The sequence below is a fragment of the Podarcis liolepis genome, assembly GCF_965112155.1.
Source record: "Podarcis liolepis genome assembly, chromosome: 7".
NCBI lineage: Eukaryota > Metazoa > Chordata > Lepidosauria > Squamata > Lacertidae > Podarcis > Podarcis liolepis.
Window position 1 is genome coordinate 89,713,534 of NC_139561.1, and position 27,240 is coordinate 89,740,773.

The 27,240-nt window shown below is 53.6% G+C and overlaps 2 protein-coding genes across 6 annotated transcripts in view; both read right to left on the minus strand.

Annotated features, from left to right (window-relative positions):
- The window catches only part of WDR87 (WD repeat domain 87), a 175,658-nt gene that overhangs the window by 146,328 nt on the left and 2,090 nt on the right, over nucleotides 1-27,240 (minus strand). The gene's annotated exons all lie outside the window — the stretch shown is intronic.
- On the minus strand, nucleotides 281-26,080 carry DPF1 (double PHD fingers 1). Of its 5 annotated transcripts, XM_083516302.1 has the most exons (12): nucleotides 25,670-26,080; nucleotides 21,785-21,945; nucleotides 20,563-20,670; nucleotides 16,670-16,797; nucleotides 15,612-15,701; nucleotides 13,150-13,228; nucleotides 11,827-11,958; nucleotides 5,983-6,033; nucleotides 4,990-5,109; nucleotides 2,903-3,015; nucleotides 1,345-1,426; nucleotides 281-1,238 (listed from the first exon to the last, which is right to left on the minus strand). In XM_083516302.1, the coding sequence occupies exons 1-12, from the start codon at nucleotides 25,699-25,701 to the stop codon at nucleotides 1,168-1,170; spliced, it is 1,167 nt and encodes a 388-aa protein (XP_083372428.1). In that variant the 5' UTR covers nucleotides 25,702-26,080; the 3' UTR covers nucleotides 281-1,167. The 5 variants fall into 5 exon arrangements, with proteins under 5 accessions (XP_083372428.1, XP_083372425.1, XP_083372424.1 ...); XM_083516299.1 differs by lacking the exon at nucleotides 5,983-6,033 and having other exon boundaries at nucleotides 20,578-20,670; nucleotides 25,670-26,068; XM_083516298.1 differs by lacking the exon at nucleotides 5,983-6,033 and having other exon boundaries at nucleotides 25,670-26,065.

The window sequence follows — 27,240 nt, forward strand, 5'->3', positions numbered from 1 at the left end:
AACGGAGCCCCCAGATTTTGCCTGAGTGTCAGGCAAAAAGGGGGGAGGGCAGCATCTTCAGCCTGGTACCCAAACATCCTCCTCTTCCTGTCCTGTTGTCATAGCAACAGCTCTTGCCTTGCCAGGTGCAAGGATGAGGATGATGGCAGCGCCATGTGGGAGGGGAGCTGCCCTTCCCCTCTCCGCCCCCCCCCAATATAACATCAGTCTAGACACACCTGGAACTTGACACCATGACTAGGGGGGGGGAGGCAAAAGAAGGAGCAGCGGCCGCAGGAGCTGTAATTCAGACCACATTTAATGCACAGAACAATCGAAGCACATTAGCAGATGCAGGCAACAGAACAACACCATGTACACAAGGGGGGGGGGGGCTTAGTGGGATCAGCCCCTGCTAGCCCCCGACACATTTTTTTATTTTTTGGGGGGGGCCTGTAGTTTCCCCACCCTAATCCCCTTTTCCAGGGGGTGTATTTTTTCCCTTCAAGTTTTCATTCCCCCCCCCAACTGTAAAATCCAGCAACACTGAAAAAAATCCTGCCTTCTGACAGCTGAGCATCACCCACCCACCCCCTTCCGACCCCCTCCCCTTGCCCTGCCAGCTCCAGCTGTGACCCTCTGTCCTCCCATTGCTGCAGCCAGTCACCCCCCCCCCAAAAAAAACCATTGCTCTTCATCCTGCCCCCCCCCACTGCACTGGAGAAGCTTAATTTCTCCGGCCGCCTTTTCAGAGGTTGTGCCAGGTCCGAAAGAGACGGGAGCAGAAAACTGGGTCGCAGCCCGGGGGGGGGGGTAACTGCATCCTCCCAGGGGCTTGTCTTGCGGGGGGGGGCAGGACCTGCCCACTTTCACATGCATCTAGAGGGGGGGGGGCAAAGGGCCAGGAGCGGCTGCTGTGCTGGCAGCTGCCTACCCCTGGCTTTTATGGCTTTTGAGTCTTGAGTTTTGGTGACAGCCAGCAGGAGACGCAGGCAGGGTTTGCCCCCCCCCCTTAGCTGCAGCTGGGGGGGGGCACGGAGAGAGATGGGGATGGAGGAGAAAAGGTTGTTGTGGCAGGCGAGAGGGGAACAAACGCCCCAAGACCTGGCAGGGCTCAGCACCATCACGGCTAAGGGCACGGAGGAGTGGGGCGAGGACGGGAAAAGGGGGGGCCGACGGGCCCCCAGCCTAGGTCAGGGTGATGTAGGCAGACGCCTTCTCCTTCAGCTGCCGCAGGCACAGATGGCAGCTCCAGGTTCCTGGAAACGGGGAGTGGAGAAAGGCAGAGAAGCATCAGACGGGGGCGCCTTTTCCCCCTGCCCCTCCCCACCAAGCCGCCTTGCCCAGGGTGGGGTCCCTCCTCACCTTCGGGGGGCTCAGCCATGGGTGGGCTCAGGCAATACATGTGGTAGCCCCGGTCACAGTCGTCGCAGAACAGCAGCTGGTCCTGCAGCAGAAAGAGAGAAGGGTGTGGAATCGCTGGTCTGCAAGGGTGTAGTAAAGGTAAAGGGACCCCTGACCAGTCGCGGCCGACTCTGGGATTGCGACGCTCATCTCGCTTTATTGGCCGAGGGAGCCAGCGTACAGCTTCCGGGTCATGTGGTCAGCAGGACTAAACCGCTTCTGGCAAACCAGAGCAGCGCACGGAAACGCCGTTTACCTTCCCGCCAGAGCGGTACCTATTTATCTACTTTGACGTGCTTTCGAACTGCTAGGTGGGCAGGAGCTGGGACCGAGCAACGGGAGCTCACCCCGTCGCAGGGATTCGAACCGCCAACCTTCTGATTGGCAAGCCCTAGGCTCAGTGGTTTAACCCACAGTGCCACCCATGTCCCTCTACAAGGGTGTAATTATAATAATAATAATAATAATAATAATAATAATAATAATAATAATAATTTATTTATACCCCACCCATCTGGCTGGGTTTCCCCAGCCACTCTGGGTGGCTTCCAACAAAACACTAGAATACAGTGGTCTGTTAAGCATGAAAAGCTTCCCTAAACAGGGCTGCCTTCAGATGTCTTCTAAAAGTCTGGTAGTTGTTTTTCTCTTTGACATCTGGTGGGAGGGCGTTCCACAGGGCAGGTGCCACCACCGAGAAGGCCCTCTGCCTGGTTCCCTGTAAGCTCACTTCTCGCAGGGAGGGAACCGCCAGAAGGCCCTTGGTGCTGGACCTCAGTGTCCGGGCTAGACGATGGGGGTGTACTGAGCAGGAGCTCCTCTTTGGAACACAGGGAAGCCTGGCGCCCACGAGGGCTCATTTCAGGCAGAAACGGGTCTTCCACAAACACAAATCTCCTGGGAGAGCTCAGCTAGTAGAGGATCAGATTCTTCATCTTCAGGGTTGCGGGTTCAAGCCCCACCTTGGGCAAAAGATTCTTGCCTTGCAGGGGGTTGGGCTAGATGACCCATGTGGTCCCTTCTAACTCTACAATTCCATGATTTCACTGGGGGGGTGGGGGTGGGAGAGAGGCGTCTGCAGGCAAAGGGAGTCTTCATCCCCTGAACTGTACTTCTTCCCCAAAGGAACAAGAGAAAAGATTCAGGACAGATAAAATAAAAAGTCCTTTTAACAGCGCAGAGTTAAAACTGTGGAACTCTCTGCCACATGAGGCAAGCAGCACTGCTGCATCCCAGTTGTGGGAAACTGCAGGAGGGGAGAGCTGTTCTTGCACCCAGAGCTTCCTTGCGGGCTTCCCATAAGGGTCCCCTGGGTGTGCTGGGTTAGGGGAGCCCCTGGCCTGATCCTGCAGGCTCTCCTTAAGGGCAGGTGATCAATCCCAAGAATAGATAGAGCAATAAGGCATTCTAAGGATGCGATGGCAGAGGATGGAGAGGGGGGTCCCAGCATTTGCTGAGCTCCTGGAAGGGTGGGGGGAGGCGGTCAGATCCAGGCCCGGCCGGTGGCTCACGTACGTACGTCGTTCTCGGAGGTGCCGCAAAGACTGCAGCTCTTGCACTCGATGCACTGCCACCGGTAAGTCCGCACGGCAGCTGTCATGTTGACGGTGAACTGCAGGCAGGATGGGTGCCCTGCGCGAGAGAGAGAGAGAGGGAGACACAGAGCAGCGCATGAGTCCACGCAGGAGCAGCCAGCCAGCGGGTGCAGCGGTTAGGGCGTCAGACGAGGACGTGGGAGAGACCTGGGTTCAAATCTCGCCACTCGGCTCTGAGTGAGGCTCGCTTGTGCTGGTCATTGACCCTCTCGGCCTCACCTCCCTTGCAGGGGGCTGGTTGTGGGGGTCAAATGAGTAAATGAGGAGGGGGAGGAGCTTCTGGGGGTAAAGGTAGAATATAAATGGAATGAATTAATGAATGGGCCAGCTGTCCATTGCAGGAAAAGCCCTTTAAGACTTCCAAGCATCTCTGACACAAAACCTCTGATTCAAAACTTCCCGTGAAGGAGAGTCTTCTGAAGGAGTCCACTCCGGGGTCAGACGCCTATTGTCCGAAAGTGCGCAGTTCTGTCGCACTCAAGAAGGATATTGCAGAGGTGGGAAAGGTTCAGAAAACTCCAGGAAGAAAACCTGCAGCGTCTCAGGCTTTTTAGTTGAGAGGAAAGTATGAGGCGACATGGTGGAAGCGGATAAAATCAGGCATGACTCGGATAAGAGAGAAGTTTTTCTGCATGATTCAGATACAGTGGTACCTCCGGTTGCGAACGGGATCCGTTCTGGATCCCTGTTCGCATCCTGAAGCGAATGCAACCCACGTCTGCGTGTGCATGGGTTGTGATTTGCCACTTCTGCGCATGATGTCATTTTGAGCGTCTGCGCATGCACGAGCGGCGAAACCCGGAAGTAATGCATTCCATTACTTCTGGGTTGCTGTGGAGCGCAACCCAAAAACGCTCAACCTGAAACAACTTCAACCCGAGGTATTACTGTACAGTGGTACCTCTGGTTGCGAATGGGATCCGTTCCGGAGGCCCGTTCGCAACATGAAAAGAATGCAACCCGCAGCAGCACGTCTGCGCACACGCAGGTTGCAATTCGCCACTTCTGCGCATGATGTCACTTTGTGCTTCTGCGCATGCACATGCACGAGCGGTAAAACCCGGAAGTAACCCTTTCTGGTACTTCCGGGTCGTAACCTGAAAGAACGTAACATGAAGCAAACGTAACATGAGGTATGACCGTAAAAGAAAGCCTTTCTTCAGAATTCAACTATGGAACTCCCTGCCACAGCTCGGAGGGCTCTAAAAGAGGACTAGGCTCCTTCATGAAGGACCAGATTCTTGTGCTCAGGTCCTGCTTGCAGATTTCCCATAAGGGGCACCTCGTTGGCCACTGGGAGAACAAGAGACTGGACTGAACGGGCCTCCTTTGGCCCGTTGCAGAGGCTCCAGACCGGCCATGGTTTTACCCCTCCAAATTATCATGTGGCAACGAAGGGGTGTGTGTCAAGCAATGGCTCCTGAAGGCTGGAGGGAGATGCTTGCTGACAGCACATCCCAGTTAACCTCACTGCCCTCAGCCCCACCACTCAAAACTTTCCAGACACTTTTCAAGGGAAGCCCAATGTATGAAACACAGCAGTAGCCAGTCCACTTTGGCTAAGCACAGATCACCAGAACTGGGTCGTTTCTTTCCAAGCTGACAAAAGCCCTTTGTGGCACAGCTGTGTTGGCTGTGAAATGCTTTTCTCTAGCAAAGCTACACACCTCAAAGAACACAGCCACCGACTATGGCACTCTGCACGTGCTCAGAGATCCTTCTGCCTCCTGCTGCTGTGCACCTGAGACCTGCGGTTTGAGAAACGCTCTGCGTCCTGGTGGACCATTCTTCCTGGGAGGTTTCAGAGCAGAGGTTAAGAGTGCGAGGGATTCTTTAGCTGCGATTCCTGCATTGCAGGGGGCTGGACTAGATGGCCCTTGAGTGCCCCTTCCAACTCAGAGATTCTCGGATGCTGCTCCCCGTTTATACCCTGGAGGCAGGTTCCCCCACCGCTCTGCCCCCCGTGGGCCAAGCCCTTCCCCCTACTTCGCCCCGCCAGCCCCGGCCTCACCTGAACGGCCACAATCCGCGCAGGAGATGAGATCCTCGGGGCAACCGGTCTTCTTGGAGCCGCCTAGACAGAAATCACAATAACCGTTTGGTATGACTGTGCCGTCCGGTGCTTTCTTAGCTGTAAGACAACAGCAAGGAGAGGCCGAAATCAAGGGGGGGAGCCACACCCCAGAATCCCCCTCCCATCCCTAGCCACCCCCAGGCAGGACGGGGGGGAGTCCCACTCCTGTCCCCCTGCCTGGCCACACATTCGCCGCCTCCTCCCAGTGCATGGAGAGTTTTCGCAGCATCACAGAATAGGACAGCTGGGAAGGGTCCCCAGGGTCATCTAGCCCAACCCGCTGCGGAGCAGGACTTTTGCTGGCACTTGGTCCACATGCAGCTGGGGAAGGGGGCTGGAGTTTCCTTTCACACATGACAAACGCCCCACTGCGCCATCAGCACCTCATGCAGGGGCAGCAATCCTGCTGCGAGGGGGCTTGGCAGTCCATGAACATATGCATCCATCACAAAAGATTGTACAGCCCATGCAGTTTCATCCTCTATGCCCTAAGTTTCTGGTCCTCAAGGCCTCCTTCCCCAAGGTCTCCTTCCCCCTTGCCCTGCAGCCCATCTTTGGCCCAAATTCATTTGAAATGCGTCGCAGGAGGGGGATGAAATCAGCAGAGCAGGGAGTGCCCCCCACCCCCCAGACAGAGGAATTTCATCTCTCCTGGTTGCAGAAGGAGGGAGCGTTTGGGTTTTGGTTCAGGGGGGGCTTCTCTCAAACAAGAGCCCCCCCCCCCCGCAGGTGGATCACCACAACTCTGGAGAAGCAGCCGGCAGGGTGAGGAAGGGGGAACCGAGGCAAGAAAAGGGTGGCCCCCCAGGACTCGAACCTGGACGCCTCAGCTGCGCCCCCCCAGGAGACGGTGGGCAGAGGGGAGAACCAGGCACGCTTGCCACGGCCACCTCCTCCTCCTGCCTCCCCGCCTCGCAGGGATGGTTTTACCTGTGTGCCTGCGCTGATTCTCAGGGACCAGGTTCAGCTCTTTGTGAAACTCTGGAGGAAGCCAGGCATGCAAAAAGATATATAGATATATAAATGGAAATAAGCAGGAGGGGGGGGAAATAAATAAAAATGGAGCACATCAAAATCAGCCGCGTGAGAAGAAGCCAGTCGGGTTTCCATGAAAGGAATCGTGTTTTTTTAAAAAATAAATATATATATGTATATCTGCATCTTTGGAATCCGCAAGCAAAGAAATGAATATGTAAAAAGAGGGAGGGGGAGCTTTGTGAAAGGATGGAGGGGTTTGTGGGGTGGAGGGGCACGGAAGTGAGTCTTTGGCACCGTAATTGGGGGGTGGGGGGTGCGCAAGGGGGTGGGACAAGAGCAAAAGAGGCGCTGGCAGCTAAGAAACAGGCAAAATCCAGTTCTAGGATTGAGCCTCCAAGTTTGGGAACAGGGGGCAGCCCAGAGAGAAGCAGGCACAGCCCTCTGGGTCAGAATGGGGCAAATTTTCTTGCCCACCCTCCAACCATCCGAGGTGGGGAGGGGGACCCAGGCGTCCGGGCCCTCCGTTCTCCAGAGATTGTGGTGCTAACCAAGTCCCTTCCCCCAATCTCCTGCTCTTTGTGCAGATCCAACTACATCAGTATGCACTGGTGGTCGCCATGGCAACTGTCTAGAAAAAAAAGGATGGGATGCATGTTAGTTGGGGGGGCAGGAGAGAACTCTCCTCTCTCTCTCTCTCTCTCTCTCTCTCTCTCTCTCTCTCTCTCTCTGTCTCCCCCCCCACAAGCTTTGAAAGCTAGACTTCCGCCAACCACACCCCGTTTCCTTGTGCAGTTCATGCCCCCCCACCATGATGTTGCCCCCTCCTCAAAAAAAAGGGGGGAAGGGGAAAAATCACATCCATTCAGTCTCCCTTTGCAATGCACCCCCCCGCACACACTCCCCCCCCCAACTGCCTCAGTGCTCTCTCATACACAGCAATTTTAAATGGCCTAATAGACAGCAGATTCCTAGATCGTTGCTGGGGGTGTGTGTTAATGCGCCTGCCCGCCCCCTCCCCGAAAACAAACTTCCCTTCCATCACATGTATAACACACAACACAGAGAGCACACTGCTTCAATCTCATGATTCACAGAGATGGGACTCAGCCGATGGGACAAAGATTCTCACACACAACAACACAACACAACACAACTCAACACAACTCAACACAACACACCACACAGAGAATTAGATATTCAGAAAGTTGCACAGAGTTTTCATGGCATCATAGAATTGTACAGTTGGAAGATGCCCCCAAGGGTCATCCACACCAACCCCCTGAAATGCAGGGATCGCAGCTGAAAGACTACTGATGGGTGGGCAAAATAAATAACAACGGTTTCAAGGGACATCCTTCTGTTGTCCCCTTCATTATTTTACACTTTTCAGTTATCACATTGCTCACAATCAGCACGGCCTGTTGTCCTGAACAGATTGCCTCAAGACCTCTGCCAAATACCTCCCCAAAGTTCATCATTTCTATTGTCTTCTTCATAAAAAGTCCACGAAACATTGTCAAAGGCCTTCTCTGCGCCTTTAAACATCCGTGCCACTTATTTTTCATTTCTGACCTCCAAGGAAGGGTTTTCGCTCTCTCACACACAAACACACACACACAAGACTTTTCGGAATCAAGAGGCCTTCTTGTGCCTTCACACAAATTGAGCCTTTGGAAGCCGAACCTCTGTGGGCATTCGCACAAAGGCACCCACCCTGGAATAGGCGCCCTCTCATGCTGAAGATGGTGGGTGCCCGCAAGGAAGGGCTTCAGCTTTGCCCATTGACTTGGGGGGGGGGGGCAGTCCCCACGAATATATTATGGGTGGCAAAACACCCATAATAATATATATTTCTTGGGCTCCACGATCACTGCAAATGGTGACAGCAGCCATGAAATTAAAAGATGCCTGCTTCTTGGGAGAAAAGCAGTGACAAACCTAGACAGCATCTTAAAGACATCACCTTGCCAACAAAGATCTGCATAGTTAAAGCTCTGGTTTTGCCAGTAGGGATGTATGGAAGTGAGAGCTGGACCATAAAGAAGGCTGATCACCAAAGAATTGATGCTTTTGAATTATGGTGCTGGAGGAGACTCTTGAGAGGCCCATAGACTGCAAGATGATCAAACCTCTCCATTCTGAAGGAAATCAGTCCTGAGTGCTCACTGAAAGGACAGATCCTGAAGTTGAGGCTCCAATACTTTGGCCACTTCAGGAGAAGAGAAGACTCCCTGGAAAAGACCCTGATGTTGGGAAAGATGGAGGGCACAAGGAGAAGGGGACGACAGAGGATGAGATGGTGGGACAGTGTTTTCGAAGCTACTAGCATGAGTTTGACCAAACTGTGGGAGGCAGTGGAAGACAGGAGTGCCTGGCATGCTCTGGTCCAGGGGGTCACGAAGAGTCGGACACAACTAAACGACTAAACAACAACAACAAACACCCACAGCCCCCTGGAGCTGGCTCCATGATATGAATTCAGTCCACCAGCACCAGACCCGACCTCCTCTGCCTCTCCCCTGTTTGCAGATCAGCTGCTCCCTCCCTCAGGGCTGTTTCCCCCACCCCCCACCCCAGGCCCCCTCCTCACAACAGCCCCCACCAACAGCAAGGCTCCTCCAAGCATCTCCAACTTAATTGAAATGATAAATCAGACCAAACGGGGGAAATATTATACCTGCCAACTCCACCCACCAGGTTGCCGTGGCAACCTCATCGGCAGGTGGGTGGGGGTGTTAAAAATGAAGACCCTCACTCAGTGGTGGGGGGGGGGGAAGCAAGGAAGAGGAAGGGAAAGGAACAGTGCAGCCACCATCTCAAGGCAGCGAGGTGAAGACACCCAGTAATTGCACTTTGCATATGCTAATTCAACCAAGCGTATGTAAAATCTTAACGTGCAACAGCCTAGCAGAGGTGGAGCTTCTGGAAGAAGCAGGGAGCCAAGGAGCTGAGGTGGCAGGTTGTGTTTCTAAAAGGCTGTTGCCAATTGGGATGCGGCTGTGTTGGAATGTCAGAAGAACCTTGCAAAGACTCAGCCAGTCCGGGATCCTGTTCTCACAGCAGACAAACAGATGCCCATTATAGGAAACCCGCAAACAGGATCCGAGCACAGGTGCAACTCTGCCCTTCTGGGGTTTCCCGAAACTGGCATCCGGGAACATTGCTGCCTCCGACTGTGGAGGGCAGAAGTTGGTGGTCATTCCTGCCTCCAGTGGGAGGGAGTTCCGCAGCTTCACTCTGTGCTGCATGAATAATAATAATAATAATAATAATAATAATAATAATAATTTATTATTTATGCCCTGCCCATCTGGCTGGGTTTCCCCAGCCACCTTGGGTGGCTTCCAACACAACATTAAAATACAGTAATGCCTCAAACATTAAAAGCTTCCCTAAACAGGGCTGCCTTCAGATGTCGTCTAAAAGTCAGGTAGTTGTTTATTTCCTTGACATCTGGTGGAGGGCGTTACACGGGGAGGGTACCACCACCGAGAAGGCCCTCTGCCTAGTTCCCTGTAACTTGGCTTCTTGCAGTGAGGGAACCACCAGAAGGCCCTCGGAGCTGGACCTCAGCGTCCGGGCAGAATGATGGGGGTGGAGACGCTCCTTCAGGTATACTGTCCTGAGGCCGTTTAGGGCTTTAAAGGTCAGCACCAACACTTTGAATTGTGCTCAGAAATGTACTGGGAGCCAATGTAGGTCTTTCAGGACTGGTGTTATGTGGTCTTGGAGGCTGCTCCCAGTCACCAGTCTAGCTGCCACATTCTGGATTAGTTGTAGTTTCCGGGTTGCCTTCAAAGGTAGCCCCATGTAGAGCGCATTACAGTAGTCCAAGCGGGAGATAACCAGAGCATGCACCACTCTGGCGGGACAGTCTGCGGGCAGGTAGGGTCTCAGCCTACGTACCAGATGGAGCTGGCAGACAGCTGCCCTGGACACAGAATTGACCTGCGCCTTCATGGACAGCTGTGAGTCCAAAATGACTCCCAGGCTGCACACCTGGTCCTTCAGGGGCACAGTTACCCCATTCAGGACCAGGGAGTCCTCCACACCAGCCTGCCTCCTGTCTCCCAAAAACAGTACTCCTGTCTTGTCAGGATTCAACCTCAATCTGTTAGCCGCCATCCATCCTCCAACCGCCTCCAGGCACTCACACAGGACCTTCACCACCTTCACTGGTTCTGATTTGAAAGAAGTCTGTCGCGAACCTTCCCACGTTCCGCTTCCTTGCCTGCCCAGAAGTGTTACGAGAGAGGGAGGGGAACTACCCGCTGTCTCCAGGACGTGCATAATTTTTTAAAACTCATAATAAAAATAATAAACTTCTCATAGTTTTCTAAAAGCAGAAAGGCACAAAATGTGGCACCCTTTCCCTCTTTTAGCTGCCCTTTCCCAAATCTTCCCTGCCTCTGCTTTTGAGGTGAAGCAACCAGGACGCAGGTGGTGCTGTGGGTTAAACAACAGAGCATAGGACTTGCCGATCAGAAGGTCGGCAGTTCAAATCCCCGCGATGGGGTGGGCTCCCGTTGCTCGGTCCCTGCTCCTGCCCACCTAGACGTTCGAAAGCATGTCAAAGGGCAAGTAGATAAATAGGTACCGCTCCGGCGGGAAGGTAAACGGCGTTTCCGTGCTCTGCTCTGGTTCGCCAGAAGCGGCTTAGTCATGCTGGCCACATGACCCGGAAGCTGTACGCCGGCTCCCTCGGCCAATAAAGCGAGATGAGCGCTGCAACCCCTGAGTCGGCCACGACTGGACCTAACGGTCAGGGGTCCCTTTACCTTTACCTTAACCAGGACCGTACACAGGACACCCCAAACGTGTTCACGCCAGCGCGTTGTGAAATGGGCTGCTTTGCTTTCAGCTCCTTTTCCTAAGGATCTCTGGCATGGATCTCTTAGCTTCGGGTTTCTGCTGCTGATTCAGACCAGCTGGCAACGCCTCACCCACGCCAAGACAGACCTTTCCTGGGCCCGAGGGATTTGGCATCAAACTGGGGCGCCCCTGAGCGGCACAGGCTGAGAGGAAGAGGCCTTTGGGTCACGCCAGCAAGAGGGGCAAAGGCCTCCCACCCAGGAAACAGCCTCAGGAACACCCCCTGCCCCTGAGGCTGGCATCAAAACCACACGTCCTCCAAGGCATATCCCACAGGGATAAAATATTCCCCTTTGGGCACTATTTGAGGCAGCAGTGGCTCTTCGCTCACTTCTCGGACAGACTCTTGCGTTTTGGCTCATCTCAGCAGCCACTGCCCACCCTTGGGATGCTGTGGACCACAATTCCCATCCTCCCCAGCCACCGCAGCAGAGACTGATGGGAGATGTAGTCCTGCGGTGGCTCTCCTGGTTTCAGACCAAAGCCCTTTCCTTAGCTGGAGATGCTGGAGGCCTGCAAACTACGCTCTCATTCGCTTCTCCTTTGCATTTATATGCCACTTTCTCCCCCAAGTAAAATTGCATTTATATGCCACTTTTTCCTCCAAGGTCCTTCTCCTCCTCCCCGTTTCATCTTCACAACAACCCTGCAAAGTAGGTTAGGCCGAGCGGGACTGTGACTAGCCCAAGGTCACCCAGGGAGGTTTGTGGCCAATGAGGGGGGACTCGAACCCAGGTCTTTCCCAAGTCCTAGTTCTCATTTAATCTCTGCAGCAGCAACAACCCTGCGAGGTAGGGTAGGCTCTAGTCACCCGGGGAGTTTCATGGCCAATGAGTGGGGATTCGAACCCTGATCCCTCTTTCGGGTGGTGGGGTTAAGCGTTCCCTGCAGCCAAAGGAGAGGTGGCCAGGGAGGGTCACTCACGTTTGTGGTTGTTCTTGCGATGGAAGGGGAGGGTGTGGCGTTCAGGGCCCTCCTCGCCCTCCTCCTCTGCCAGGTGCGTGTGAGTGTAGTGGTAGCTGAGTCCCGGGCGGTTCTTGTAGCGCTTCCCACAGACTGAAAAGGAAGAAGCAGCAGTGTAGAATGGTGGAGATGGAGTGGGACCCCAGAGGGTCATCCAGCCCAACCCCCTGCCCTGCCATGCTCAAGAATCCCTGGCAGGTGAAAAGAACCCACAGGGCACAGGAACATAGGAGTCTCCCTTATGCCACTGGTCCATCTAGTTCAGTGCTGCCTACACTGGTTGGCAGCAACTCTCCAGAACTTTGGGCTCTCTCCCATCTGTAACTGGAGATGCCGGCAGGAATTGAACCCAGAACCCTCTGCATCCAAAACATGTGCTCCGCCACTGAGCTGGCACCCAGGGGACTTTCTCAAAATGGGTAAACTGGGGGTGGGGGGTCCCATCCCCTGGAAGAGGCAACCCCTGCCCTTAACCCCCTGGAAGAGGGTCACCTATCAACCCCACCCCCTGCCTCTAATACAGCCCTGTCCCTAATTCCCCTCCCCACCCCACTCCCATCTCCCAGTAAGGGATCTACTCCAGGCGTTCCTGGACGACAACTTATTTATCTCTTTATTTCATAAAATTCATGTACCACTCAGTTGCAAAAAGAACACCTCTAAGCGCTTTACTAAAGGATAAAACTGTAAAATCCAGACAGGTTTGCAAAGATTGCTGTGAAGGCGCCTGGTTGATATCAAGTGGCAGGGAGTTCCACAGTGTAGGTGCCGCCATACTAAATTATGGAGTTTTTCCAAATGCAGAAGGGGAATTTTGTGGTAGAGCCAATTCAATCTCACAGGCAAACTGGTCCCAAGTGCTTAAGGGGTCTTATTTATTCATGGTTATATTTATTAAATTTGTCAGCCCAAAGCAACTTACATTTAAGATACTAAGAGTAACGCCTGGAACTCGGCCCAGGAGCAAACTGGCAATCTGACCATTGGAGTCACATGCGGACAAGACCTGTCTCTGCTCAGCAATCGCGCTGCAGCATTCTGCACTCCCAACAGCTTCCTCACATCTTCCACACCATCCCTGGCTCTTGGCCACAGCTCCCCGCCCCCCGCTTCCACCCTGAAGTCCCCCAGACCCCCAGAGCTGCCCATTCAGCGCCCTGTGCTCTGCCCCCTCCCTGGGGGCTGCTTCTCCTGAGCCAGGAACTGGCAGCAGGAACACTCCCCTGGCCCCACTGCGACCCACCTCCACCCCTTGCCCCAAACCCCCATCAAAGGGGCACTCACTGTCGCAGACATAAGGCTTGTCTCGGTCTTCCAGCAGCGCCGCGTCCTGCCTCTTCCGCAGACCCCCGATGCCGTAGGCCTGGGGAAGAGAGACAGGCTGGTCTCAGTGCTGATACACTCTGTTTTTAAATAAAAAGCAAGCTCCTAGACCTCATGGGCATGGCGAACAGGGAGAGGGAGAGGAAGATCTTGCATTCAGCTCATGAGAACATGAAACTAGCCAGCTGGTTCAGGCCCAATTTAGCCCATCCAGTCCAGCCTCCTGTTCTCACAGTGGCATAGCTGTCAACCGTCCCTTATTTGGCGGGAAACTCCCTTACCCCAGCGCCGTGTCCTGCTGCTGTCCCTTATTGATGATGCCCCTTAAATTTCCCGGGTTCCATGCTCTCCCAGCTTGGGAGGGAAGCAGCGGCTCGGGGTCCTCTGCCTCGAGAGAGCGCACGAGCTGCCGCGTCTCCTTCTCTCCCTTTCCCCCCTCAGGGGTGCGTCGTGAGGAGATGGGTGGCAACGGGCGGGCAGGCAGCCCCTCTCTTGCGAGACTTCCGCCACGACGTGCTGCTTAGCATCCCCTCCAGCCAGTGCAGCATCTTAATGTAGTGATTTCTCCCTCTGCATCCCTTTCATAACTCTATTTTTATAAATCCTTTGTCCATCCATAGTTCAAATTTTTACTACAAGTTTTCTGTCAATCCTACCAATGTATGTAACTCTTGGCAATAGCTTCTCAACTAAATGATAAACTTTCCCCATTCTTTATTAAAGAGGTCCTCTTCCTGGTTTCTAATTCTGCCTGGAAGCTTTGCCATCTCAACGTCATTCAGCAGTTTTGTATGCCACTCTTCTTTGGTGGGAGTTGTAGACCCTTAGGATCATCTAGTCCAATCCCCTGCAAAACACAGTCAGTTGCAGCAAAAGCAGCAGGGCTCCATCAGTGGCGGATTTCTGCATAAGCTAAGCAAAATCCCTTATTTTGGCTGCTGGTCTCTTATTTTCAAATCTGTAAGTTGACAGCTATGCACAGTGGCCAAATATCCCATAGAACCTCAGAATCCAGATAGACTGCGCCTGGGCTTGGAGGCTCCATAAGAACCGAAGAAGGGTCTGTCAACCGGTTCAGCTCCCAGCTTCAATGTTTTTTTCATTGCAAAGTTTCCCCGGCAATTATCCCAACCAACCTGGGGGAATCGGCAAGAGCTGAGCTGCAGAAGCAGACCCCGAATTCCCCGAGCTTCAGGTGAGCTGAGATAAGCAGCCTGAGCTTTGCAAGAGCTGAACTGCACGTTGGTTAAGGTCAAAATGCAGAAGTCGAGCAAAATAACAAGGATGGAGGGTGCAGAACAAAAGGCAAATTCTTGCCGAAATCCAAAAACATGCCTCTGCGGTTTGCAGCTTTAAACGCAGATTAAGGAATGTGATTTGAGCAGAAGCCAATCCCAAAGGAGGCTGACCTATTTTGGATGGTTTTGCAAAAGGAGGAGGAATGGGGGGGGGGAGATTAGGGTGCCACTTTGCACAAAAATGTGGCCAGAGGCTCAGTGGCAGCAGAAGAGGACCCTCATTTTACAGGGGGCTGCCTTTGCCAGGGGCCCCCACAGCATGCACCGTGCCTGAGGGCCCCAAATTTCTGGGGCCAAGAGGAGAAAGGAGAAGGGGACGCCGCCTGGCAGGAGTTTTGCACCTGTTGTCCCAGCACAGCTGGCAGCTGCTTTGCAGGCCTGTCTTGGGGGGGGGGCAGAAATCCTCAGATGCCCCCCTAAGTGAGGCCACCCCCGGCCCAACGTGCATTGCAGGGGGTTGGACTAGATGACCCCATGGGGCCTCTTGCAGCTCTACGAATCTATGATTCTCACCCAAAATGCCCTACGCTGAGCCACAACGCTAGTTCCTCCAGCTATGGGGCGTCTACTCTGACCGGCAGCTGCAGGCTCCCAGGGGCTTCAGAGAGGGACCCTTTCTCAGCCCTGGAGAGGCGGGCAAAACCGGGACCATCTTCCCTGTCCTCTGCTCTAAGGAGGGGAGCGGCAGCACTCTGCACGTGCTCAGGGGCACTTGCGTCTCACACGATCCAATTGGCAATGAGCCCCATTGCCGTAAAGCGGGACTGGGGTGGGGAGGCTGGAGGGCTAAACTTCCCCTTGAAGAGGACTGCCCACTCCCCAAACCTCCAACTGCCGATGCTCCGAGCCCAAGAAAACCAGCCTTGCAGGGTTGGACGGAAGGTCCAGCTTCCTTTTCCCGACAGGGGCTGGCTAGTCGCTTCTGAGAAGCCCCCCAAGCAAACCTTGGCCTTTCCCTGCTGCTGAGGCCCTGCCTTGGGCACTTGCAGCTAGACTGCCCCTGTCACTGGAGGCTCCATTGAGCCACCATTGCTATAACAGTGAAGGGTCTGCTGGCTCTTCAGGCTGGGACTTGAGACGGTTGAGAAGCCTTTGCCCCCTGCCTGCTCCCTTTCCTTGCCCCACCTTGCTCTTGGCCTTGTTCTTCCGGCGAGGGACGTCGTCCTCCAGGTCGTCCGTGTCCAAGTCGTGGAGGAATTCCCCAATCGGCGCCTTCTGCAAAGCGTGAAAGAGAGAAGTGAGAGGGGCAGGGACCCCTCCTCTCACAGGCAACAGCCCAGGAGGCAGGCCGCCCAATGACCGCTGACCAGAGATTTGCAGAAGATCGGAAGAAGTATATGAACCATTTGAAAAGCAATTGTAACCAACGAATTACGCTAGTAGGACTACAAGAAGTTTTGTAAGGAGGAATATATGAAGTGCTACAAGGTAGATAAAGAAGAGAGATATTGGTTATGAGTTTTAAATGTAACAGGGAAAATAAGAAATGTATACTAGGAGATTAGATTGGAAAATTTTCAGACTAATAATAATAATTTGTTATTTATACCCCGTCCATCTGGCTGGACTGATGGAAGTAAAAAAAATGGAATAAGATGTAAAAATATGTTTAATTACTGTTGAAAATGGTATGTTAAAAAAAAACTAATAAAAATTTATATAAAAGAAAAAGAGAGCCCCAGGCCTCAAGCCGCCCAATGATCACTGCCCTGATTGGATTCTTCCTGAGCCCCCAAGGAGTGCTGTCAAGATCAGGCCAAAGGGAGCCCATCTACTCCAGCCTCCTGTCCTCCCAGGGAGCAAATGCCCCATAGAACCTAGGGATCCAGGTAGACTGCATCTGGAGCTGGAGGTTCCACAACAACATAATATGATCCTGGCAACTGGACCACCTAGTCTAGCCTCCTGTTCTCACAGTGGCCAACCAGATGACTGTTATATGGGAAATCCTGGAAGCGGGATTCGAACACAAGAGCGCCACCTCCTCCTGTGATTCCCAGCGACAGACATTCGGAAGCATCGCTGCCTCCATCTGTGGTGACATCTAACCATCTGGGCCCTCCCCTCCTCCATGAATTTGCCCGATCCTCTTTTAAAGCCACCCTCTGCCTCATGTGGCAGGGAGTTCCACAGTTGAACTAGGACTGCTTAGGGGTGAGCCTGGCGGTCCTGGCTTCTCTCACCGGACAGTCCAGGATGAGCTCTTCCTCCTTCATCTCCGGCTTCTTGTCTCCCGTCTCGGCGCACAGCAAGGCTTCCAGGACGGGACCTTCGGGCAGCCCCCCCTCCTTCTTCAAGGGGGGCTCGCAGTCTGGGGGAGGAGAGAAATCGAGTCAGAGGAGGAGAAGCCCCCAATTCATCCTTTCTGCCTGAATCTGGTCAACACAGAGAACCTCTGCACACAGGCACACAGATGCCGACCCACAATTCTTCAGGCCAGCTTCCGGCCAACCTGGGCGCCCCCCAGGGGAAAAACTACAACTCCCACCAGCCCCCACTAGCCACCTGGGGGCTGGCTGGGGGGGAGCAGCCATCCTAATCTCCTGCAGGCCATCAGTTTGGGGAAGGGTCTAGACCTCCCCTGGGGTGGAGCTGATTTCTGCACTGCAGAGGGTTAGACTAGATGACTCGGGCCCAGGTCGTTTTATTCACAAAAGAACTTTTTACACAGTGTTCGTAAGAACCAATCAGATTTCCTCTGAGCATTAAAAAAAAACCCACCTGGGGCAAAGTTAAAGTTAAAACTACAAAGAGCTAATTTTAGCATGCATAGTAAAAAGGTAAAGGGACCCTGACCATTAGGTCCAGTCGTGGCCGACTCTGGGGATGCGATGCTCATCTCGCTTTATTGGCCGAGGGAGCCGGCGTACAGCTTCCAGGTCATGTGGCCAGCATGTCTAAGCCACTTCTGGCGAACCAGAGCAGCGCACGGAAACGCCGTTTACCTTCCCGCTGGAGCGGTACCTATTGATCTACTTGCACTTTGACGTGCTTGAGAACTGCTAGGTTGGCAGGAGCAGGGACTGAGCAACGAACCGCCGACCTTCTGATCAGCAAGTCCTAGGCTCTGTGGTTTAGACCAGTGTTTCCCAAACGTTTTTGGGCAACGGCACACCTGTTTACCGGGAAAAAATCTCGCGGCACACCACCATTAAAGCCCCGCCCCGTGACGTCAGCGCGCAGCGTCACGCCGGGAGGGACGCACAAAAGTGAAAGTTTTTTCCCTTCCCCTTGCCGGGGTGGGAGGAGGCAGCAGAGCGAGGGATTGAGGGACGGCGGCAGCTGAGGCGGCGGCGGCTGTTGTGGTGGTGGCGGCGATAGCGGGCGGAGGAGGAGCCGTCGCCGGGAGTTGCTGCTGCTGCTGTTGCTGCTGCTGCCCGGACATGCCGGCCTCCTCCTCCTCCGCTGTCTCGCGCTCCTCCCTTTTGCGCGCGCTGCCCCGCCGCTCGGCAACAGCACCGCGGAGCCGCCCCCGGCTCGACGCGGATCCTCGCCGCCGCCGCCTCTCGCCGCCCGACTCGCCCGCCTCCCTCCCACGGCACACCAGCCGGTGTCTCACGGCACACTAGTGTGCCGCGGAACACCGGTTGGGAAACACTGGTTTAGACCACAGCGCCACCTGCGTCCCTATTATTACCTAGAGGGACGCTTAGAGGCAAGGGGGAGGCAAACAGGGGCTGGAGGAGTAAAAGATAATCAATTTCTCCACCATCGTTTTATTATTTGTACTCCGGCTATCCGACTGAATTGCCCCGGCCAGTCTGCGCATCTTCCAGCAGATATAAAAACATTATAAAACATCAGCCATTCCAAATTTCCCTATACGGGGCTGCCTTCCGGTGTCTTCTAAAAGTTCTACAGTTAATCTTACATAAAACCATAGAATTGTAAAGTTGGAAGGGACTCTGAAGTCCATCTAGTCGAACCCTTGCAATGCAAACTTTTAAAAGCGAGTATCGCTGTCTCAAGTTCACCCGATTGCAAGCGCATTTTGAATAAGTGTGCAATTCATAAGTGTGCAATTGAATAAGTGTGCAATTAATCATAGCTGTTTTTAATCTTACTGGGATGTGATCTTCCTTAGTAGGTCACGCAAACCACTATTCCCAAATAGTGTGTTTTTTCCCCTAGGGTGGGGGGCACTGGAGATGAGTTCATGGAACCAAGCAGGCCCAGAAAAGTTTAGGAATCAAAGGTCCAAACTGACTTTCGGTAAAAATCCTCCCTGAGGCTGCAGGGAACATCTGCGTTGATGGGAGCTGCCTTGGGCCAAGCCGGACTTTGCAGGTCATCCTGCAGCCAAGTCGTGGGCCCCGATCCACCAGGGGAGACCCATTGCCTACACCAGGGGTGAGAAGCCCATTTGAGCAAAACAGGCAATGGATGCATTTCCCTTGGGAAATCTTCTAGGGAGGAATGTATTCCTGGTGGGCGGAGCCAGAGGCAAAAGTGGGAGGAGCTTTTCCCCAGGTACAGTCAGAGTCAAGGTTTTCTACAAGCAGGCCGCTGTGCCCCCCCCCCAATAAATTGCATTTCCAGCATCCATCTAGGCAAGCAAAATGCATCATTTATTCGTTTCATTTAACAATAGCTAGATTTGCTGCTTGCTTGCAAGAGAACCTCTGAATGGTTTGCCAAAGTATAAAATGAAACATTGAGATCATAAATAAAAAGGCAGGAAGATGGGTAGCTAAAAAGAAATAAAACTCAGGTAACTTCTAGATATCTGGATAGGCTAAACAAAAGAGAAGAGAGCAAATGCACCTGCCTGATTTCAAGAGGCAGGGAGTTCCAAAGTCTCAGGTGAAGGACACATCCCAGCCAGGCTGAAGCCCTCTGGGAAGGCACTGGGGCCAGGGAGTGTGCAGCCCAGGGAAGGGGTCAAAGGGCTGTTCTTGCACTTCCTTCTGGGGCTGAGGACTCCCAGGTCCCCCTGCTCAACATGGACCCTAAGGTCCATGAATAATAATAGCTTAAAGGTCCCGGGCCTAAGGAAGCCAGACTATTCTCCACCAGGGCCAGGGCCTTCTCAGTGATGGCTCCGACCTGGTGGAATGCTCTGTCCCATGAGACCAGGGCCCTGCAGGATTTAAACTCCTTCCACAGGGCCTGTAAGACAGAGCTATTCCGCCTGGCCTTTAATTTGAAATAGCCTGATTCTCTATTCCCTTTCCCCCTTCCTCTTCTACGAAGAAACCCTTTCTGGGACCCCACATTTAAATCCTTCCCTGGTCTCCTTGCTGGCCCTAGTAGGACCAAGTTGGCCAGTTAGCCCTGGTGATCATTTGATGTCTACTGGCTGGGTCCCTGCCCCTGAAATTACCCCTGAATTTTTGAATTTTATTGATATTGCTGCTGCATTTTATGTTGTGTTTTATGCTGTTTTTAAGTTGCATTTTAATCAATGTTTTATAATTGCTGTTAGCCGCCCTGAGCCCGGTTTTTAAACCCGGAAGGGCGGGGTATAAATAATAAAATTATTATTATTATTTATTAAAAGGCCAAAATAATGATGAGAGCCTTCTGGCCCCGTATTTTAGCTACAATCTTAAGCATTTTCCCTGCTCCGCTCTGCTTCTGATCTGCAACCTTACTAGACTGAGATTACTTTCCTGGGGGGGCAACTGTGACTTTAAAGAATGATGGGAACCTTTTACAAAGTACTTAAAGAAACAACAAAACAAATTGGACTCCTTGGCAGGTTTCGAATAAACATACACAAACTTATTGGCTGTTAACATAATAGACAGACGATTCAAAGATCTTGACAATTTGATAATATGCAGAGAATAATATGTGTTGAAAAATCAGAGAGAGGAACTGAGGGACGTCTCGGGGGTGGGGGTGCGAGGGAGGGTTTCTTTTTGGGGAGGGGAAAAGAATGAGGAGGGCATGAAAAGAAGATATGTTTTGATAATTTGTCATGTTGAAATTTTCAATAAACACACACACACACACCCCGCCCCCTGCTATTCCTGCCCTGCCGGGGTTGGGCTGGATGACCTTTGGGAGCCTTTGGGCTCTACACTTGCCCTGGCACCCCCCCTCCCCACCCTGCTGCCCACCCACTCCTTACCAATCTTGAACTCACAAGGCCGCAGGCGAGGATCCTCCAAGATGTTGAGACGTCGCTTCTTCCGCCAACAGCGAGCCGGGTAAGTGTAGATCTGGCCCGGAGCCAGCCCTAAAGGAGGGGAAGGTTAGCGGCAAAAAATACCCCCCCCCCCCACAAAACTTTGCAGGACAGGGTGGGGTGGGGTGGAGGAAGGAATTGGGATTTGGCCTGGGCTGAACAGCTATGGCTACCTGCCATCCATTTATCCCCTTGAAAAATCCCTCGTCATTTTCCCGCCACTGAGGCAAAACTTAGATTTTCGTTTTTGTCCAGCTACTTTGCGAGAGGGAAGGGGAAGAGTCAAGACAGTGGGGGCCGCCTGAGTCTCCCAGCCTGCATCTCTCCAATGCCACCTTCAAGGCTCTAGTCCACATGAGGTCAAAGTTCTCTGTCTCTCAGCTTCCTGGCTGCATTTTGCCTCCCCTTCACGCAGTTCCTCAAGAACATGAGAATGGGTTACTGGATCTGGCCAAGGGCCTGTCCAGCCCAGGCTGAACAGCTGCGTGTGGGAAACCTGAGAGCAGGTTCAGAAGCACGGCTGCCTCTAACTGGCCCTCTCCTCCTCATTGAGTTTCTCCAATCCTCTTTTAAAGCCATCCGTGTAGGCGGCCATCTTGTGGGAGGGAGTTCCACAGATTAACTTTGTCCTGCGTGAAGAAAGACTTTCTTTTATTCGTCCTGAATCTTCCAGCATTCACCTCCGCTGGAATGTCCAAGAGTTCCAGCGTACGGAGAGAGGGGAAGAAAACTTTCCTCTGTCCTCCATTCCATAGCACGACTCGTTTACTTTCATCCCTACTAAAGTCCCAAATGTTGCCACCTTTATTGGAGTCCCAAACACTCCACCCCCTTGATCCCTTGGCCCTGTCCTGAACCTTTTCCAACTCCTTTTCGAGTCAAGGCGACCAGAACTGGATCGGGTTATTCCAAATGCATGACTCCACACAATCGATTTGTTTAAGGGCATTACGATACCTGCAGTTTTATTTTCAATTGCTTGCCTAAGGATCCCTTGCATGGAATTTGCCTTTTTTTCGTGGCTGCTGCACATTCCTTCTCCCCCCACCCTCCTCCGGAGACACATGCGGACCCCCAAGGCCCCCAGAGAAGGGTCTGCTCTATGTACAGCGCCCAGCACAGGGTGCCCTCCTCAGAGAGCACCCGCAGCCCCTAGACCCCATACCTGGTCCCCGGTGAGTCTTCTCCATCCAGATGTAGCAGTTGTTCTGGGCGACCCCCGTCTGGGAGTCGAGGAAGGGCAGGCGCATGCTCCGCTCTGCGCATAGCCGGGCATTGTAGCTGCGGCAGTGCTCAATGGCTTCCCGGTAGAAATCTTCGCCTAAACTGTAAGGAGAAAGGCCCACATTTCTGCACATCTCTTAAGAGCCAAGATCACTCAGACAGTTGTCTTCTTCTTGTTGTTGTTGTCATATTTACACCTTACAAGGCGTGTTTTCTGCTTGGCAAGTTGCAGCTGAGCTCTTGCAAAGCTCATGCCTCTTAACCCAAACTACAGCTGAGCTCTTGCAAAGCTCATGCTGATTAAACTGCAAGAAGTTCTGGGCCGAACCAGCTGCTCCGTTCTTAAATGCTTTTCTCTTGCCCTACTTGAAGGCCAAACGTATAAAGCAACAGAAACTCAACCCTGAATCCCTCACACGTTTGCTGACAAAGACTCAAAGCAGCAAAACCTGGAGAGGTCTCTGACCTGGAACTCTACCAAAAGAAGCCTCAGGGAAGATCAAGTGCAAACCAGCAAGAATCTGGTTGCAAAACACTGAAAAGCCCAAAGCGCCTGGCTGGCTGCACCACTGCAGCGAGATGCTCAATCCCAAAGCAGACTCTCTCCAAATAAACAACTGCAAACATAGATACGGGCGGAGGGGACCCACATCCCTTTTTGGTTCTAGGGCAGTAACAAAGAACATGTGGAGCCTAGAGATGCTGTGGAGGGGGGAAGCTCAGGAGACCTGAAACTCTGGCCTTTTGCAAGGGGCCCAGATCTCCTGCTCATTTCCCTCCTTTTTCAAAATAAAATGCCCCATAAGTAACTTTTTTCTATTAAAGCCCAGGGCCAGAGAGGCAGCTCCCCTCTCCCCAGTAAAGCCATCTTAATCCGTCCAGATTAAGGGACACGGGTGGCACTGTGGGTTAAACCACAGAGCCTAGGACTTGCCAATCAGAAGGTCGGCGGTTCGAATCCCCACGACGGGGTGAGCTCCCGTTGCTCGGTCCCTGCTCCTGCCAGCCTAGCAGTTCAAAAGCACGAAGTGCAAGTAGATAAATAGGTACCGCTCTGGTGGGAAGGTAAACGGCATTTCTGTGCGCTGTTCTGGTTCGCCAGAAGCAGCTTAGTCATGCTGTACTCCCTTGGCCAGTAAAGTGAGATGAGCGCCGCAACCCCAGAGTTGGCCAAGACTGGACCTAATGGTCAGGGGTCCCTTTACCTTTAATCTGTCCAGAGGCCTCTCAGTTTTCCAGGGAACATAAGCCACAGATTATGGGTGGAGCAGAGGAGGGCCCAATCCACCACATTCAGCGTCCCAGGGCTCAGAAAACCTGCTGACACCATCCCATTGCCCAGAGGATGCCCTGCTACCCAGAATTTCTCATGTGTCCCCCCAAAATTGGAAATTGCCAAGTCCCCCCAAAAGCTGGAAATTGCATCTATACGTATAACTTCACATATGCAAACATCATGCAAATGTGTGCCCTGGGCCCATGCGGCTAAGCCTCATATGCACCCTTAAGAAGAGGCTGCAGGATGCGGCCAGTGCCCCAGTGATTCCAGCATCCTGTTCTCGCAGTAGCCAACCAGATAACTGTAGTAAGCCCACAGAGCAGGATTTGACCGCAAGAGCCCTCTCCCCTCCTGCGGTTTGCAGAATCATTTACTGGAGCCAGAGCAGAGCCATCCTGGCCAATCCTCTTCTAAAGCCATCCAGCTTGGTGGCCATCCCTGCCTTGTGGGAGGGAGTTCCATAGGCGAACTCTGCACTGCATCAGAAGAAGTGCCTTGATGGAGCCATCAGGAAATAGCAGGCCTGGGGTGTATGGGGGTCGTGGTGTCTGAGGAGTATCCCTCTCTGTACTGCAGAGGGGCAAGGCAGGTGAGGGGGAAGAGGCGGTTTCACCTGTGGAACCACTTGCCACAAAGTGAGGACAGGGGTCCAGAATGAAGGCAGGGAAGGTGTCAGGCCTTATGAGGAGCGGTTGAGGGAGTTGGGGATGTGTTGCCTGGAAAAGAGAAGACTGAGAGTGGGTAGGGCAGGCATCTTCAAATATCTGAAGGGCTGTCCCACGGAATAGGGAGCCAATTTGTTTTCTCCAAAAGGGACGTGGGTGGCGCTGTGGGTTAAACCACAGAGCCTAGGACTTGCCGATCAGAAGGTGGGCGGTTCGAATCCCCTCCGACGGGGTGAGCTCCCATTGCTCGGTCCCAGCTCCTGCCAACCTAGCAGTTCGAAAGCACCTCAAAGTGCAAGTAGATAAATAGGTACCACTCTGGCGGGAAGGTAAATGGCATTTCCGTGCACTGCTCTGGTTTGCCAGAAGCGGCTTAGTCATGCTGGCCACATGACCCGGAAGCTGTACGCCGGCTCCCTCGGCCAATAAAGCGAGATGAGCGCCGCAACCCCAGAGTTGGCCACGACTGGACCTAATGGTCCGGGGTTCCTTTACCTTTACTTGTTTTCTCCTGCTCCAGAGGACCTGAACCAATAGATTCAAGTTACAAGAAAGGAGATTCCGATGAAACGGTTAGGAAGCACTTTCTGGTGGTAAGAGCTATTTGACTCCCTAGGAATGTGGTGGAGCCTCCTTCATTCGAGGCTTTTAAACAGAGGTCAGGGGTTCTTCAGCCAAGATTCCCGCATTGCAGGGGGTTGGACTAGATGTCCCTCGTGGGTCCCTTAGGATAAAACGCAAAACAAGGGGTCCAGGAAGGGCAGACTGGTTGGTACCCCAAAGGGTGGATTTGTGTGAAAGCTCCCCCTGCTTTCAAAGACAAGGCTTCGGGACAGCTCACAGTAATGATAAGAGTGTCTCTGCCCATACACAGAGGGCCTTCCCCTCGCCAATGACCAATCCCTGCCATCCCACAAGCGCCTCAGAGGGGCAGACTGGCTTTCCAATCCAGCCTTGGCACCCAGGTCTGTCCCGTTTTTTTTGGAAACCAAACCTTCACATTAAAATGTTAGCAATTGTTAAACACACACCGGGGCTGGGAGGCCAAGCGGTTCTGGCCTTTTGCTCCTCCATTCTGGGTTTTTTTTGGGGGGGGGGACGGAGAGAGGGGAAAAAACCCCCATCCCAGATGCCCATACCCCTTGGTCCTGGGAATCGACCCACCGCAGACTAATCCCTTTGCACACAGACCCTCTGACAACAGGGGCAGTCGGGAAGGGGCGCAGAAGTGCGGGGCGCGGCCGAGGTGACCCCCCACCCACCCAACCTCCGCACACCTGTTCCCTTGGAGCCTGTGCATGCCCGGCTGCCGGTTGTGCAAGACCCTTTTTGCACGCGCAAATACGCACGGAGGGTACCCAGACACAACACCGGCGGGCACCCTGCCCACGCTCAGGATCCGCGCGCGCGCTCGCGCTGCCCCCGGGGGAGTCTCTCCCCAAGGCGCCCCCCCCCCCACCACAACTGCCGGGCGTTTTGTACAGGGGCGCGCGCAAGCTGGCACCCTCTCCCGGTGCGCCCATCTCCGGCGTGCCCCTCTGGCAGCAGCAGCGGCGGTAGCAGCAGCAGCAGCAGCCGCCCCCCACCTGCACCGTGTGGCTGCAATGGAAGCCCGGCCGGCCTCTCCCATCCCGAGCCCCTCACCCACCCCCACTCCGCCCCCCTTCGCCCTCCCCTCCCTCCCTCCCTCCCTCGCAAGGACCAGGAGCCGCGACGCCGGAGCCCCTCGGCTGCCCGCCGCTCTCCCTCGCGCGCCCTGCAAAGCCATCCACGCCGAGGGGAGAAGGCGAGGCACCCATCCCTCTCCTCCCTGCGCTCGCCTGCCCCCCATGCCTGGGGGAGGGGGGACCTGCCACCCCCCAGATGTGGGGCACCCACTCACCATTTGATAGGCTTGTGCACAGCTGTAGCCATTTTGGGAAGATGTGGAGCTGCCTCTGGCTTCCAGGGCTGGCGGGTTGGAGGAGCAGAGAGGATTTTTTTTTCTCCTTTTCTTTCTTTCTTTCTTTTGCTTTTTTTTTTAAACCTCTCACATCAGAATATACTGTACAATTTTATTCATTCTCCAGCAGCCTGCAGGAAGGGGGGGCCCAATCACAGCCCAGCTCCTTTGAGCCCCGGTGCACCATGGGGAATGTAGTCCCAGGGTTGCACAGAAACCTTCCTCTCCTCCTCCGCCCCAATTCTTTTTTCTTTTTTCTGTTTTGCATTATTATTTTCTCTCTCCTTCCTTTGCAAGCCGCGGCAGGGGGTGGGGGGGGGGGAAGAGTGCCAGGCGGCTGCCACCAGGGGACTACACCTCCCAGAGGGCCTTGCGTTTGACAGCTGAGAGGGAGGTTGGGTGCGGGATAAAAAAAAGGGGGGGAGGAGGAGAGAAGGGGTGGCAGCTCCCGGTATAAATCGCGCTGAAATAAATAAATAAAAATGCAGTTTGCATCTGGTTAGCGCGCACTTTTGTGCGATTGCATTTAAAGGGAGGCGGTTGCAGAAGCATCTGCAGGTGGAGGGGTCATCATCAATTATTGGGGTGTAGGAAGGAAGGATGGAAGGAACCCTAAATCCTGGCTTTCTTTGATCTCCAAGCTGGAAGCCCTTTCTGTGTCGGGTTATTATTATTTTTTGGGTGTGATTGTGTTGGTATCTCGATTGTGTAGTCAGAAGGGGATTCTGGAATCTCGCCTTAATTCCATAGCCCAGGCTTAGCGCGCGCCCACCCCCTCCCCCTCCCCCGCCCCACCAACCCAATTAATGGGGAAGCTGTGCTGAAGACAAGGGTGCTCCTAAACGAGTGCAGAGTGCATTTTCCCTCCCCATTTCAGAGCCCAGGCACAGAAGAGCTTGGGGGGGGCAGGACCTCCCGAGCCCATCACACACTGCCCCATTTCCGTACAGATGGGGGGCGCCGCGTGCCTGTGCATGGAGAATTCCTTAGCACCCCCCCCCCCCCGCGGTGATCAGGGCATTTCCCTACAGAATCCTGTGGCCCTAGATCAGACATCCCCAAACTCAGCCCTCCAGCTGTTTTGGGACTACAACTCCCATCATCCCTGACCACTGGTCCTGTTAGCTAGGGATGATGGGAGTTGTAGTCCTAAAACATTTGGAGGGCAGAGTTTGAGGGTGCCTGACCTAGATTGGTGGTTGGACCCCCATCAGCCAGCAGGGTCAAAGGTCAGGGGTGATTCTGGGAGCAGCAGCAACATCGGGAGGGCTGCAGGGGGAACCCCCCCCCAAAAAAACCCACACACCTGCCTTCTCCAGCCTCCTTCGAGAACTAGATTCTGCTGGGTGGGGAGAAGGAATTTATTTGGGGGGGGTCATATTTGTGTGTGTGCAGCCAATACATATATTCTTTTGGGGTCACTCTGAAGGCGAGGGGTCACTCTGAACCCATCCCGCTAACATCAAATTTCCTGCAGCTCAAGCCCACCTGTGTGTCCCAAATGCAAATTT